This window comes from Pipistrellus kuhlii, unplaced genomic scaffold (assembly GCF_014108245.1).
Source record: "Pipistrellus kuhlii isolate mPipKuh1 unplaced genomic scaffold, mPipKuh1.p scaffold_m20_p_1, whole genome shotgun sequence".
In the NCBI taxonomy this organism is placed as follows: Eukaryota; Metazoa; Chordata; class Mammalia; order Chiroptera; family Vespertilionidae; genus Pipistrellus; species Pipistrellus kuhlii.
This window is the reverse complement of record NW_023425404.1, coordinates 87,297,125-87,312,490: the sequence shown is the minus strand read 5'-3', so window position 1 is coordinate 87,312,490 and position 15,366 is coordinate 87,297,125. Positions and strand designations below refer to the sequence as shown.

Below are 15,366 nucleotides of genomic sequence, written 5' to 3'. Positions count from 1 at the left end.
TTCACATCTTGACCATTATAAGCCATTCACACCTCATCAGGGGCCAGCTGTAGAAAGCCAGAATGGAGTGTCCTGGCCCCCTCAGGATTTGGGGTGGAAGGAATCTAGTAGGGACCCCTAACTGTTAGGAGTAACCTAACTGTTCTCACATGGTCCAGTCCAGTCAGTCCACACCACCACCTTTGTTCTCACTGTTCCCTCCATCAGATGCTGTCTTGCTACCCCTTACTTGGCCTGTGGAAATGTGTTTGTAGTTCAGTGTGAGCTCACACCTCCTCCATGAAGCCTCGTAAAGAGCCTCACTGGGATCAGAGCTGCTCTGGGAAGTGTCTCGGCAGTTGTTTGATGAGCTGAAGATGGCCTAGGAGTGCTGAGCTGTGAAAGCCCAACCCTGCCCTGGGGAACATAGAATGGGAGGGGCTGTTGAAGCTCCAACTACAGAGGAAGGGGAGAGATAAAGTCACCAGCAATGCTCTGCAGAGGGGAGTGCAGACAACGTCTTCCTGGGGGCTTGAGAAGAGATGCATGGGGGGAGGGACCCTGAGTGGGTCCTGAAGGCCAGGTGGGCGGCCGGTCTCCAGGTGTGGGTGTGACCACTGCATTGGGAGAAAGGCCCACTGACCTCACCCCCCCTACCTCCACCCCACTCCCAGCACCACGGCCACGGCTGCCTGTGAGTGGGTATATTTTCTACTAACATGCTTTATCATTTCATGAAATGGATTCAGCTGCTTTGTGCTCTGGAGCTGAAGGCAAAGGGACTTCAGATAGGCAGGGACTTGGGGACAGGCAAGTCACTAGGACCCTGACTCCATTCTTTGGTGACCCATCATGAGTCCTTTCACTCTTTCGAGTAATAAACCCTGCTGTGTGGGGGTGGTAGTAAAGACAGGTCAGGGTATGTTAACAGACTAGGACTTTGGGTAGGTTACATGAGCAGGAGCTCAGAAAATAGTAGTCGAGTCTGCAGGGCAAGCTCTCACTCTGTCTTTCCACCACTCCTGCCCCGCCCCAGCTACCCATCTTTCTCCTCTGCTTTCTCTGCCTCTCTCTTCCTCTCCCTTTCTCACCTGTGTGCCTTTCTGTTTCTGTCACCTTCCCCCTCTCCTGCTCTCCTGGTAATTTCTTGGTGGCAGAGCGGGGCAGGGCCCTTTTAGGAGATTTCAGCCCCCCTTCCAAGGTCTGCCATTCCTCTTCATCAATATTTACTCCTTCCTGCTGTGGACCAATCATGGGAGCTTAGGGTGTTGGGTCAAGATGAGATCCTGCATACCTGCCTCGTTTTCCAGGCTGAGAACTGAGAGGCATCCCCAAAGTTCCAGTGATGGCAGCAGCGCCTCCTTGCCAGTGACCTCATGCCTGTGTGTGCCAGGGATCTCTGTGGTCCCCAAGTAACGCTGAGTCTTCAACCTGTTGAAGACTCCAATAGATGAGATTCTGGCATAGACAATACCACAGGCATGGGAGAATGGTATAGTAGAAAAACACTAGAAAAATTCAGTGTGTTCAACATACCATTTTTTGATAGATGGGGAGTCAGGGTGCTTACTTGCAGCTACCTAAGGACCAGTGCCCTCCTTTGCCCCCGGGGCCTTACCCTCATGCTGTCCTAACATGCTTGCCCCATCCAGTCTGGCCTGTGTGTCTGAAATAATCTGCACTTCACACCAGGCAGGTCTTGGGTCAGGAAGAACAGAGCCCTGCTGCCTTCCTAACTTTGTGGCCTAGACCTAAGGCATGAATTCCTTTTGAAAGCCTCGGCTATTCTCATCTGTAAAGTGGGTAAGAACTACTTCTTTTGAATGCTGGTGTGACACAGTGTGTATAAAGCTCCAAACCTGGCCTGTAGCATGTGCTCTACAAATGTTAGTCCAAGCTGTTTTATAAGAGCAGGTGTATGATTGGCTTGTGTGGGCTGCCAAATGAGGTAAAACCACCCTTGACCTTCCTCGGTGATTCTCCAAGTTCACCCACAGGTGTTCCCGTGCCCCTTCTGTCTCTACCGTTGCCCTTTGCCACCCTCAACCCCAGAGGAAACAGCCACAATGTGAGTGCCCTCAAACAGATCCTCTAGCCCCGGCGGAACTGTAATTGAAGGCCTGAGCCCCCACTTGTTTTAATCCCCCAACCATACTTAGGATATTGACTTTCCTGCCAGAGAAAGTACAATTTCTATTGTGGGCTTTCTCAGGGACCCTGGAATCCAGCCTCTCACTGCACAGTAAGGGAAATAGGCAAGAGAGGACAGGCAATGCCCCTGGTCACACAGGGGAGGGGTTGGCAGGGGGAGCAGCTGAGCCGGGCCATGTCTGCCCTAGGATCTGAGTGAGGGTGTGATGGTGGCAGCACAGGTCTGTTGGGGGTGACAGACAGCCCCGATGCTCTGGGACTGGAAGGACTTAGGCTGCTGTGGGGTCTGAGCATTGTGTCCCAGCATGACTCCTCTGCCTACCTATCTGTATGCCTTCAGTGTTTACTTCCTTTGCATTTATTGATCCAATTTTTTAACGTTTGCTCTTGTGGGAAGCCCTTCGGGGGCAAGGATCCAAAATAAAACACTGATTAAAGTGATAAAACACTTCGCCTTGGAAATTGCAGGAGTAACCTGCAGGACTAATGGTGCCAGTTTTGGTGGCCCCTCAGACATGACCCTGCCACATCCTTAGGTGACAGGGACCTTATAGGCATGTTATGCTCCTGCTGTGTCAGCTTAGGCAATCACCTTAACCTCTCCAGGCCTCAGTTTCCCCACTTTTCAGGATAGCCACATGCAAAAGATAAGGGATGAGGCAATTCAGAGAATGTGTTCTTCTGGAGCTTTCCTGGTCCTAAGAAGCATGGACCATTGCTCTGTGGGTCTGTCTGCCAGGCCTGAGGGTGGCAGCCACACAGGGCAATGTTGACCAGCTTTCTATCAGCATATTTGAATTCCCCAGGTTTCTAATTGTCAACTGCCTGCTCCAGAGTCAGCTCCATCAGAGGAACTTCAAACTTTATAAAACTCAGGTACACACACCTCCATTCCAAGAACATTCGCTGGGGTCTGTCTGTGCCACTCCTCGGTCTGAGGTGGCTGCCCCACACCGCTGACCCTTAGATACCCCAACCTCTAGCAGGTGAGATACACCCATGACCTTTTGCCCCAGAACTAAACACATGGAATAGCTGAGGCTTTGGAGCATAGGTCCCTCTTTGCTCATGTCACCAGGAGGCTCTCACCTTTAATTATTATTCAGGATTTTGTGACATTCTTTCCTGACTGGCTTGCCTTCTTTAGTTTTATCTTTTTATCACCTCATTGCATAGCTTTTCTGTCAATTGGCTTCAAATCATTTTTAGAATGATGTGTGCTATACTTCAGTTACATAATACCACTACTAATAAATGGAAGGTGCTTCACTGATGTAGGCAAGAGATGATTTCTGACTGAGTAGGTCCAGGAGGAGATGGGGTGGAAGGTCACAAAGCTGCTGGGCAGGAGGCTCGGAGAGTTCTCCAAACAAAGATGGCTTCAAGGCAGGGATGTGAGAACAAGGCTGAAATACCAGGCTTCATTAGCAGAGTGGTGGGAAAGGAGGCAGATGGATAAGTTGAGGCGAGGTGGTCGAGTATTCAAATACAAGATTCTTGCCTGTGTGAGGGGCTTACCAACATGTCAGGTGGCCTGTGGCCTTGCTAAATCCCTCTTATTCCTCAGCCCTCTCCACCCTGCCCACCAACCCAACCCCTAGTGCTAAAAGTTCTTTTTACCGCTCCAGGTCGCCAGCCTCACACCAGCGCTGGCTGTCAGCTCAATTATTGATCACCTGTCAGGATATTTCCTTTTCTAGTGGGTCACTGGAGCATGTGTGACTATGGAAAACAGTGGAGGTGGGGTGGGAAAGGACAAACCACAGAAGAGTCTAGAGAGAGATTGAGAGGAGCTGAGGGGAAGGGGGTGGACAGAGCCCTTGGGGATAGAAAAATCTTGCAATTCCATAACATGTCAGTGACAACCAGAGCCCTTTCTGATTAATCAATCATTTAGTCCATCTACAACCAGGAAGCACCTGTCAGTCCTGGAGCTCCCTGGAGCATTAGAAAGTGTGTGGCTCTGTTGGAGTTTGACAGACCAGAGCTCAGATCTGAAACCCTTCCCCCTTATAGGCTGGGTATCCTTGGGCAGCTATAAGCTCCCCTCCCCGCATAACAAGCCCTGGTTGCCTTAAGGGTTGAAGTGTGGTTGAAAAGAACTGTGGCCTTAAAAGTGGAAGTTGTGCACAGATGTGGGGAGAAGCTGGAAGAGGTGGAGAGGGCCTGAGCTGGGGCAGAGAGATGAGCCGTCCCAGCCTGGGCTTCCCTTTTCTGTAGTGAGTTCCCCTCAGGGTCATGTTGTGGGGGAGGGAGGTTTGGACAGGCAGCAGAGCTCCAAGGTGCCAGGCTGGGTGGGAAGGCTGCAGCTTGGCTCCCGGAGGCCATTTTGTCCACCCCCTGGAGTTTGGAGAAGCCCAGACTAGCCCTCCCAGTCCTCTTCTTGCCTTGCTGGACCAGTTTTTCATGTAGTAGAACAGAGGAGGGGAAGAGGAGATGGAGAGACCATCTGGGTACAAATGTGAGCAAGAGCCTCTGAACACAGGCTGGGAGGCAGTAATGGAGGGCTAGCCTTACATACCCCCTTGCTCACTCCACCTGCAGCCCTGGCACTGTCACCTTTGTAACCACCACCTAAGCCCTCAGGGTCCAGCTATGACAAGCCTCATGTCCTCAGAGCTGCAGTGTGGACCAGCCCCTTCAGGGCCTGCCTGCCTCCCTCAGACTAGCAGCAGCACTAACTTGGCACTAGGATGGAGGTGATGGGAATCCCAAGAGACAGAGCAGTGGAGGCTGCAGGGGTCTTTGGAAGGGAGCATACTTCCTACTTGGGATCAGAAATTGCTTCTCAGAGCAGTGGACATGGAATTGGGCCCAGAAGATGAGGTTTTAAACAGGTGGGGGATGGCAGACAGCTGCAGGAGGACAGAACTGCAGGAGCCAAAGCCATGAAAACTCATCCCCTGTGTCCTGCACTCCTGAGCTAAGATGGGTCTCTGTGGGACCCAGAGGAGGGGGAGTTGGAGAGACACTACGGGAGGCATTGGCCTGGGTCCTGACTTTCTGGGTGGGAGTGCCCTCCGCTGATCTAGAAACCCCACTGGGGAGCAGATTCGTGAACACTGACAGGTACCACTGGGTTTGCTGACGGCACAGGATTCAGACTGTGGACTCAACTGCAGTCCTGTGGGAAGGGGGCCATGGTGTCTACACCTGGGGCAGCTCAGGCTACAGGCTGTGAGGTGGGTTCCTAGCAGCCACAGAAGCCCTTGCTTACAGGCTGGGGACCAGCTATGCTTCTCTGCAGAGTGTCCCCAGAGGCCTCAGCTTGGAGCCCCTTTGGTCCTAAGGACAGCGCAGCAGATCTGGCTTTTTTCTGATGACCAGAGGCAGCAGTGGCTCAGGATGCAGGGTGGGGGCTGCACAGTGAACGCCCAGTCACACTACCTCAAAAATGTAAAGGAGATGGATGTAGCTTGGGGGCCAATACCAGGGTCCTCTGAGGTGGCCTTCTCCTTTTCATGAATCCCCTTGATTCCAGAGATGCTGGAAAGGCCCTTCAGGAGGGCTCTGGGCAAGGAGGAAGCAGCACAGGGTGACAGGAGCCCCCCACCTCCACCCAGCATATGGGGTCCCAGGCAGGTGTTGTATGCCACTCAGCCCCTTGCCTCTGTCTGTGTCAGGGATTTTCTTTTTTTAATTGTTTTTTGTTGTTAATCTTCACCAAGATATTCTTCCATTGATTTTTAGAGTGCAAGGAAGGGAGGGGAAAGAGAGAGAAACATCCAGGTGAGAGACACATTGATTGGTTGCCTCCCATAGGCCCTCCCACCAGGACTAAGGATCGAACCTACAAGTATATGCCCTCGACCGGGAATTGAACCCTCACAGGCTGGCACTCTAACCACTGAGCAGCAATGGTCAGGGACATTTTGACAGGGCAGGGGCACACGGAGGGCTGAGGGTGGGATTCAGCCAAATGTTATTCTTTAACTGCTCCTTCTGTACTGTGTTTGTTCCTGGCTGTAGGTAAGCAAGAGGATGCTGTCAGGGGTTGAGAAGAGCATGCCCAGCCCCCTCCTGGCCTGCTGGCAGCCCATCCTCCTGCTGGTGCTGGGCTCGGTCCTGTCAGGCTCAGCCACAGGCTGCCCGCCCCGCTGCGAGTGCTCTGCCCAGGATCGAGCTGTGCTCTGCCACCGCAAGCGCTTTGTGGCCGTGCCCGAGGGCATCCCCACCGAGACCCGCCTGCTGGACCTGGGCAAGAACCGCATCAAAACGCTCAACCAGGATGAGTTTGCCGGCTTCCCACACCTGGAGGCACTGGAGCTCAATGAGAACATTGTGAGCACGGTGGAGCCTGGCGCCTTCAACAACCTCTTCAGCCTCCGGACGCTGGGGCTCCGCAGCAACCGTCTGAAGCTCATCCCCCTGGGAGTCTTCACCGGCCTCAGTAACCTGACCAAGCTGGACATCAGCGAGAACAAGATCGTCATCCTGTTGGACTACATGTTCCAGGACCTGTACAACCTAAAGTCACTGGAGGTTGGTGACAACGACCTTGTCTACATATCCCATCGAGCCTTCAGTGGCCTCAACAGCCTGGAGCAGCTGACACTGGAGAAATGCAACCTGACCTCCATCCCCACTGAGGCACTGTCCCATCTACACGGTCTCATCGTCCTGAGGCTCCGGCACCTCAACATCAATGCCATCCGGGACTATTCCTTCAAGAGGTTGTACCGGCTCAAGGTCTTGGAGATCTCCCACTGGCCATATCTGGACACCATGACACCCAACTGCCTCTATGGTCTCAATCTGACATCCCTATCCATCACGCACTGCAACCTGACTGCTGTGCCCTACCTGGCTGTTCGCCACCTGGTCTATCTCCGCTTCCTCAACCTCTCCTACAATCCCATCAGCACCATTGAGGGCTCCATGTTACATGAGCTGCTACGGCTGCAGGAGATCCAGCTGGTGGGCGGGCAGCTGGCTGTGGTGGAGCCCTATGCCTTCCGTGGCCTCAACTACCTGCGTGTGCTCAATGTCTCTGGCAACCAGCTGACCACCCTGGAGGAGTCCGCCTTCCACTCAGTGGGCAACCTAGAGACGCTCATCCTGGACTCCAACCCGCTGGCCTGCGACTGCCGGCTTCTGTGGGTCTTCCGGCGCCGCTGGCGACTCAACTTCAACCGGCAGCAGCCCACGTGTGCCACGCCCGAGTTTGTCCAGGGCAAGGAGTTCAAGGACTTCCCCGATGTGCTCCTTCCCAACTACTTCACTTGCCGCCGTGCCCGCATCCGGGACCGCAAGGCCCAACAGGTGTTTGTGGATGAGGGCCACACGGTGCAGTTTGTGTGCCGGGCTGATGGTGACCCGCCTCCCGCCATCCTCTGGCTATCGCCCCGCAAGCACCTGGTCTCTGCCAAGAGCAACGGGCGGCTCACAGTCTTCCCCGATGGCACCCTGGAGGTGCGCTATGCCCAGGTACAGGACAATGGCACGTACCTGTGCATTGCAGCCAACGCGGGCGGCAACGACTCCATGCCCGCCCACCTGCATGTGCGCAGCTACTCCCCTGATTGGCCCCATCAGCCCAACAAGACCTTCGCCTTCATCTCCAACCAGCCGGGCGAGGGAGAGGCCAACAGCACCCGAGCCACTGTGCCTTTCCCCTTCGACATCAAGACCCTCATTATTGCCACCACCATGGGCTTCATCTCCTTCCTGGGCGTTGTACTTTTCTGCCTGGTGCTTCTGTTCCTCTGGAGCCGGGGCAAGGGCAACACGAAACACAACATCGAGATTGAGTATGTGCCACGCAAGTCGGACGCAGGCATCAGCTCCACCGATGCACCTCGCAAGTTCAACATGAAGATGATATGAGCATGGGTCAAGGCTCCCTCCCTGGTCCTGTGCCACCCATCCCTGCCCCCTCTCCTGTGTTCGACTGCCCTCTGGCCCTCACCACCTCCCTTCTTTCTACCGGGACCTCAGAAGTCGGGGCCTGGGGAGCCCGAAGCACATATGGACAGACTGAAGTCAGAAGCTGATGAACGTGCAGCAGTCAATAATTCAATTTAAAAAGTTACAAACTTCCTCTGTAACTTGGGTTTCAATAATTATGGATTTTTATGAAAACTTGAAATAATAAAAAGAGAAAAAACTATTTCCTATAGCTAGTTGGAATGCAAACTTTTGACATCCTGATTGCTTCAGGGCCCTCTTTCAACTCAGTTTGTTTTTCTTCTGCTCCTCTTCCTCCTTTTTCTTCTCTTCCCCTGTGGGGAGGGATCACTCAGGAAAACAGGAAAGGAGGTTCCAGCCCCATATGCCCACCCTGCCAGGTCAAGCCTGAAGGAGCAGGCAGAGTGGAGGGCGTGAGCCTACTTCCCAGCTGGCTGTTTGCTGAGAGCAGGTGGTGGGGACAGGGCTGCCAGACGGGAGCAGAGTTGTCTGACCTCTGTTCCCCCGGGCCAGGCATGGCTGATGCTGTGGACAAGGGCTGGGGTCCTCCTGGAGGACAGCATACCAGCCGAGAGAGTCAGGGACTGGAGGCGGGGATGAGGCCTAACTCTGGTCCCAGCTGTGCCACTTACTTGCCCTGTGGCCACAAACAGGTGACTGGCCCTCTCTGGGCCTCAGTCTCTACATCTGTACAGACGGAAGAGGTACTCTGTCCTGCCTACCTCACAGGGCTGTTGTGAGGAATCGATGAACTGTATGTGAAACATTTTGTAACCTGTAAAGTGCTGTGCACACACGTGGGTGACTGTTCTCATTATGGTCATTATTATCTCAGGGTGAGGGATGGGGCCTCTGAAGGGGTCTCCATGGGATCAGGTTGGGGTCGGGCTGTGGTAAGGCTCGCTCATGCCCAGGGACCTCCAGAAACTCCTGCCGAGACAGTCGCCAAAAACATCAACTGGATGAAGTAGGCTCTCTAGACCCACAGGGATATCCTGTATCAAGGTCTTGGAGATCCTGAGCCCATGAGCATCATGGCTTTGGGGTCTCCCAGGCAGAATACCTTTTTTGCCTTGGCTTAGCCTATCCAAAGATTGGGAACATCTGCTCTTGCCATAAGCATTTCTAGAGTGCCTGCTGTACATCACTTCCCATGTAGAGTGCCCCGTCTTTGGGGCTGCATGAGGCAGTTCTGGGGCTCACTTTTGGACAGCCCAGACCAAGTCACCACCCCAGCTTTGCCCCATACTCTGAGCCTATCCTGGGTTGTTAAGTGTTCTGGATTGGGATCAATTTGTACATGAGCTGACCAGGAAGGTCAGATGTGGCCTCATCCACTCATACTAAACCTACACCCCTCAAACTCAACCCTGAAAAGGGATGCCCTGGATGACAAAAATGCAAAGAGACACACAGGTCACCTTGTCATGTGATTATTTTTTACATCTCAGATTTGAGGTCAGGTCTGAGTGACTTCCTGTTTTAACAATTACTAGCTGTTTGGAATTGTTATTTAACCTCTCAGACCTCAATATTCCCATTGGTAATATATTGGTCTTGATACTTTAGGTCCTTGGTTGGCAAACTGCTGCTTGTGAGCCACACGCAGCCCTTTGGCCCCTTGAGTGTGGCTCTTCCACAAAATACCACAGCTTGGGCGAATCTATTTAGAAGAAGTGGCTTTAAAAGAAGTTTAAGTTTAAAAAGTTTGGCTCTCAAAAGAAATTTTAATCGTTGTACTGTTGATATTTGGCTCTGTTGACTAATGAATTTGCTGACCACTGCTTTAGGTTGTTAGGAGGTTAACAGAGGGAATATAGGTACATTTGTTGATAGTTGGAGTGCCTTGCATTCGGGAAGCCTTAGACCAATGGTGGTGATGATGATTGCTGGTACAGATGCAAAGACTGAGAACCAGAGAAGCTAGGAGCTTATCCAGTTAAACAGCTACTAAGTGATAGGACCAGAAGCTGGGAATTCCAGACCCCAAGAGATGCGGACTTCTAAGCCTGGCTTGGGGCTTCTCAGAACCAGGCCTGGGAAACCCCACCTGGCAGAAGACCAGTTTGGAAAGCACAGGGACAAGGAGAGGATTCCTTGAGCATATGTAAAGAAGCTAGTGGTATGCAAGGCTCAAGAACCTGACATGCCTGTCTACCTCTAGAAAGACCAGAACAGTCTTTCCATTGCCTAGATACCTTGGTCAGCACCATCTTCCCACACGATGCAGCTGGGTTTGTTCCTTGGCCCCCTGGGATGCCTGGGCCTCTGGGGCTTCCCAGTGTTCTGGTAAGAGCATGTGGTTTATGGGGTCAAATTATTCCTGTTGCTGAGAAAACTGGATCCCTGGGGATACTCTGGAACTCGAAATTGTGAGTTTTTTTTCAGATGGAGGAGAGTCAGGGAGACATAAGTGCCCACGGTCAAGGTGGCTAGGTTGCCCCAAGCAAAGGAACCTGGGGACTGGGCAGAGCCCAGGTTGGGAGCTAGGTGGCCTGGATTTCAGTACTGTCCTTTCCTAGCAGAAGGTAATGAACTCAACTGTTAAGAGCCCTGCCAAATATATAGATATATTGTATTTAGAGGGGAATAGCCTGAAAGTCAGGCTGGAGAGACCACTATTTTGCTTGACAGCCTTTGAAGGGGAAAGAGGAAGAACAGATGCCATCCCACCCCTGCGCTCTGCCCCCTGCCCTTTGCCCTGGTGCACACACAGCTACGAGTTTGAATCCAGAGGTGATTGGAAAAGGAAGGCAAAGCCTTTCCTGGAAACCCATATTCTGCATAGTTCAGTGGCCCCTGTCAGCCTCAGACTTAGTGGGTTTGTGGAGCCAGCATGCCCTGCCACCTCGAGCTCTTTAGGGAGCTAATGCTCTGCTCACCTTTCAGCCTGGGTCTGAGTTTCTAGGGGAAAGGCAAGATATTGAATCCTGAGAGTTCAGCCTGCTTTCCAGGAGACCAAGACCAGAGGCAGCCTGCAGGCCCATTCTTCCATGAAACAGCTTGTCTTCAAAGAAAAGGTAATAAGGCTGGGATCCTACAGTGGACAAGCAACTAGACCCAGCCAAGGATGGCACCCAGCAGGGTAAGTATTAGAGGGAGCAGCAGGCAACAACATGCCCCCATGGTTTATCTCCTCAAAAGCGAGACTCTGAGACTCAGAGAAGGGAAATAGCCTGCCTAGTATCACACAAGATGGTTCAAATCCCATCTTGGTGTGGCACCTGTTTGTTGTGCAATAATGACCACAGCTATCAGCATGCCATTATTATGGGCAAGCAAGGAACTAACAAGGATTGTATGGGGTACACAGTAGATGATTCTAGAGAGCTGGAATGAGGTTGGGGTAGAACCAAACCGGGTCATCCCTCTATTTTGCCACTAAGGGCCTTAGGGCTGAGGGGAAGATGGGAGCTGACTAGGCCATCACTCCTGTCTGCCCAGGACGGAAAGATGGTCATTCCCTGGAGCCCTTGAGGACAAAGCCATGACCTGTGTGTGTTTGGAGGGTTGGAGGTCTGGGTAGCAGACCCCTCACTGGTAATAGGGAGTCCAGGGGACCTTGGGTCTTTTATGGCCAGAAGCCGGGGCTCATGGGGTACAAGGAGCAGGGCAGCACAGACCAGCTACTGTTAAGTGATTTGTTGGGGCCCCCATGGAAGCTGGTTCTATGATCTGACTTCCTGATTCCCCAATTTGGTGTCCTCTGATGACATAACAGCCTAACAGAAAGTCACCCCCAGTTCCCATTTCAAAAGCCCAGCTCCAACCTCCTTCACAGTTGAGCTTGCAAATCTCTAATCTCTTCATTCCTATTCTTCAGAGGGAAAACAAGTCTGATTGGCCACCTGTCAGTCAATGAATACTGGTTGTCTCAAAGACAAGTGCTCATTCCTTTGTCTAATCAGCTGAGGCCAAGGAACTAGACCTTATCCAAGCCAAGTTTGGGTGAAGATGGGGCAGAAAGAACAAAGAAACTATAACAGCTATCTAGTGCTGCATGACAACCACCCCAAAATTTAGTGGTTTAAAATAACAATCATTTATTTGTTCATTTGTTCTCAGTTTTATGATCTGAGCAGGGCTTGGTAAGGACAGCGCATCTCTGCCCTGCATGGTGTTGATCAGGGAGACTTGACTGGGGCAGAAAGATCCAAAGTGGCTTCTGGCCATGTCTGTCACCTCAACTGGGGAGGCTGGAAGGGCTGGAGTCCAGCTGGCTTCTCTGTCCCCATGGTCTCTCCAGCAGGCTCCCTGGACTTCTCTGTGGTGGCTCAGCATTCCAAGATAACACAACAGAAGCTGCCAGGTCTTGAGAAGCCTACGCCAGGAAGTCGCACAGCTTCACATTTGCTGCATTCTATTGGTCAAGGCAAGTCATAGTCACCTCCTAGATTCAAGAGGAAGAGGACAGACCAGCTCCTAGGGAGAGGAGGGCAAAGTCACAGGGCAAAAGGGCATGCCGGATGTGAGGGCCATTGCAGCCACCCTCACAGGGACTCTTACAGTGCCAGGTACTTCAGGAGCCACTCACTGGTGCATGGGCCTCCTTAGTTTACCCAGGAGTAGGGGACTTAAAAAGTGATAGTGCTTGGCCTAAGGACGGATCTACAGCTGGCAAGTAAAGAGCCAGGACTTGAACCCAAATTTGCTGCCCTGGTGCCGTGTCCTTTTGAGCAGAAGCAGGAGGTGATGATTGTGGCAGGGGGCAGGGGTAACATAGCAAAAATAATAATAGCTATTTGCCTTTCAAGGGCTATGCCAGGCATGAAGCCAACAATGCAGTACCATCTCACACCTGTCAGAATGGCCAACATCAACAAACGACAAGTGTTGGCGAGGTTGCAGAGAAAAAGGAACCCTCGTGCACTGCTGGTGGGAATGTAGACTAATGCAGCCACTGTGGAGAACAGTGTGGAGTTCCCTCAAAAACTGAAAATGGAACTCCCATTTGACCCAGTTCCCACTCCTAGGAATATATCCCAAGAAACTAGAAACACCAATCAGAAAGGATATATGCACCCCTATGTTCATAGCAGCACAATCTACAAACACTACCTATGTTTTCTTAATCCTACTACAAGGAGGTTCTCCTATGCTCTATTTTGGATAAGAACACCAAGGTTCAGGAAGAAGTGACTGCCTGGCATTCACCACCAGGTTGTGATGAAGTCAGGATTCATACTCAGGACAACGATATTTCATGGTAGAAAAGCCCCAGATTGGTTCCTTTACTCTAAGCTACTCCAGACTCAGGTTTCCCATCTGTAAAGTGGGCACAGTCCATCACCTCCCGTAAGCTCCTTCCTTTGAGAGATGGAATGAGCTGGTTGTGGAGAGTGTGCTATGGCAGGAGTGGCTGAGCTCTTGATTCAGGGTGAGTCAGGGGGTCATGATCAAGGCCTTTACGAGTCAATTCCCTACACCTAGTTCCCAATCCACCTGGCCTCTCTGTGGGGCCCTGGGATTGGAGTGATATACAAGGCCCAGTGGCTTGTTCTGAGGATCTGGCAATCTGGCCCTGGCGCCTGCTGAGCAACTGGGGACTGCTGGGCAGGATCTGAGAACAGTGGCCACATAGCGTGTCCCTAGCTATGACTGCAGGAGGGAGATGACTGCTCAGCCTGTGAAGGGTTTTACTGCTTCCCCATAAACCTATTATGGCTCAGCTTATACCCTCAGCCCAGGTGCTGTGATTGCTGGTATCTGTAAAGGCTAGGCTGGGTCTTTGGTGGCTGTGGTGACTGAGGGATGCCTTAAGGTCTCAGCCCCAGCCCCACCCCTTTCACAATTTCTTCACACCCCAGCCTTCATGCTAACCTATACCCTGGACATGACCCTAGTGGCGACCAGAGCCTGGCTTTCCTGGTACTTTCCACCAGCTCCTCCCTCATATTCCCACGTCCTATCTGGGCTGAGACATACTGACATAAATCCTGGGGATGGAATGGCAGATTGTTTAGAGGAACAGAAGGAGAACAAGTTGAGGAAAGAGAAAGCAAGCAAGAGAAAGGGCCAGTGAGCCTTTCCCTTGATTCACCCTCAATTCCCAGTGTTCATAGCATGCCAGTCGCTGTTTCAGTGATGAAGAACACAAGCCTCAGAGAGCCTGTGCAAGGTTGCACAGTTGAGTTGTAGCACCTGGAAAGCACAGATTGGTTAATATATGCTCCCATTTTATAGATGGGGAAATGGATTCAAAGGAAAGTGGCAGGTCCAGGGTCATAAAATGAGTGAATCAGTGGTAGCCCAGCTTTGCTTCAGCTAAACTGGGGTGTGGCACCAGAGAGGCGAGCACTGTGATGTTTAGAAAACCTTTCCAGTCCAAAGGAGGGGCCCACTGTAAGCAGACATTTACATAGATCATTTAAAAATATGGCATCATAAAGAGGAGAGACACAGGCATAGTAAAGCCTGCCAGCCCCAAAGCCTCTTCCAGGACATCCCAAGGGCACAGAACAGACCTGGGTGGGAAGGGGTCATGGGAGCTCCTTAGCAATATCCAGAGCTGGGATGGGGGGAGCTTTCCAAGCATCTGTCTTTGCTGGGCTCTGTTCAGCACCCCAGTCCCAGGAGCTGAGGACACTTCATTGTGTGACCTGCACCAGTCCCTGAATATTTCTGGCCTGACTTTTCCCAAGGGCTTGAGAGAAGGGTATACCTACTGGATTTCTCAGCTTCAGGGTTCACTCAGACAGTGTCTTCTGTCTCACTTCCCTGTCCCCAAACTGCTGCTAAAGTGAAGCAGAGTTACAATCTCTCCAGCAGATGAGATTTACTGCCTGCCTGGACCTGGCCCATAAATGCCCTTCACCATGTTTGGCACTGGGCGTGCAGTCACCTGGTACAGAGGTTTATCTGCCTTCCTTCAGCCCTGACCCCTCAGGCCATCTTTTGCCTATTCCACTCAACTTTCCTCAAGTACTGTTCAGTTTGAAGCCAGGACAGCCTTTTGGAGTCTTCCCATGTCTTCCTCAGGGAGCCTGGCAATCTTTAACCATTTGGGACTAGCCCCTGCCCCTCTGCTTCACTTTTCCTCTCTGTACAGATGGAGTAGGACCACATTGGCTCCAATAGCTCAGCTAGGTAAGATGGCCCATGAAGAATGGAACAAGAACCACTGCCCTGTGGTGAGTCTGGAGTATGGTGTGACGCTGGCAGGGAAAGAGGGCTAGTGGAAAGCCCTGCAGCTGAGGCTCAGAGCAGGACTGGCTGACATGGGCTAGCACCTGGATGGCCAGGAGCCAAGAGAACAGCTGTTCCCTTTTCCCTGCAGGGCAACCGGAAGGGACAGGGACACAGAGGCAGCAGGGGCTGCTGGAAGTGTGG

General features: G+C 52.1%; 2 protein-coding genes across 7 annotated transcripts in view; both read left to right on the top strand.

Moving 5' to 3' along the window:
* The window catches only part of LINGO1 (leucine rich repeat and Ig domain containing 1), a 171,107-nt gene extending 162,274 nt beyond the window's left edge, over window positions 1-8,833 (top strand). For all 6 annotated transcript variants that reach the window (XM_036454729.2, XM_036454734.2, XM_036454751.2 and 3 more), the window contains one exon: window positions 6,100-8,833. In XM_036454729.2, the coding sequence (XP_036310622.1) occupies window positions 6,100-7,956 (1,857 nt within the window). In that variant the 3' untranslated portion in view covers window positions 7,957-8,833. The remainder of the gene's footprint in view (window positions 1-6,099) is intronic.
* PEAK1 (pseudopodium enriched atypical kinase 1) overlaps window positions 1-15,366 on the top strand; it is a 715,824-nt gene that overhangs the window by 365,186 nt on the left and 335,272 nt on the right. The gene's annotated exons all lie outside the window — the stretch shown is intronic.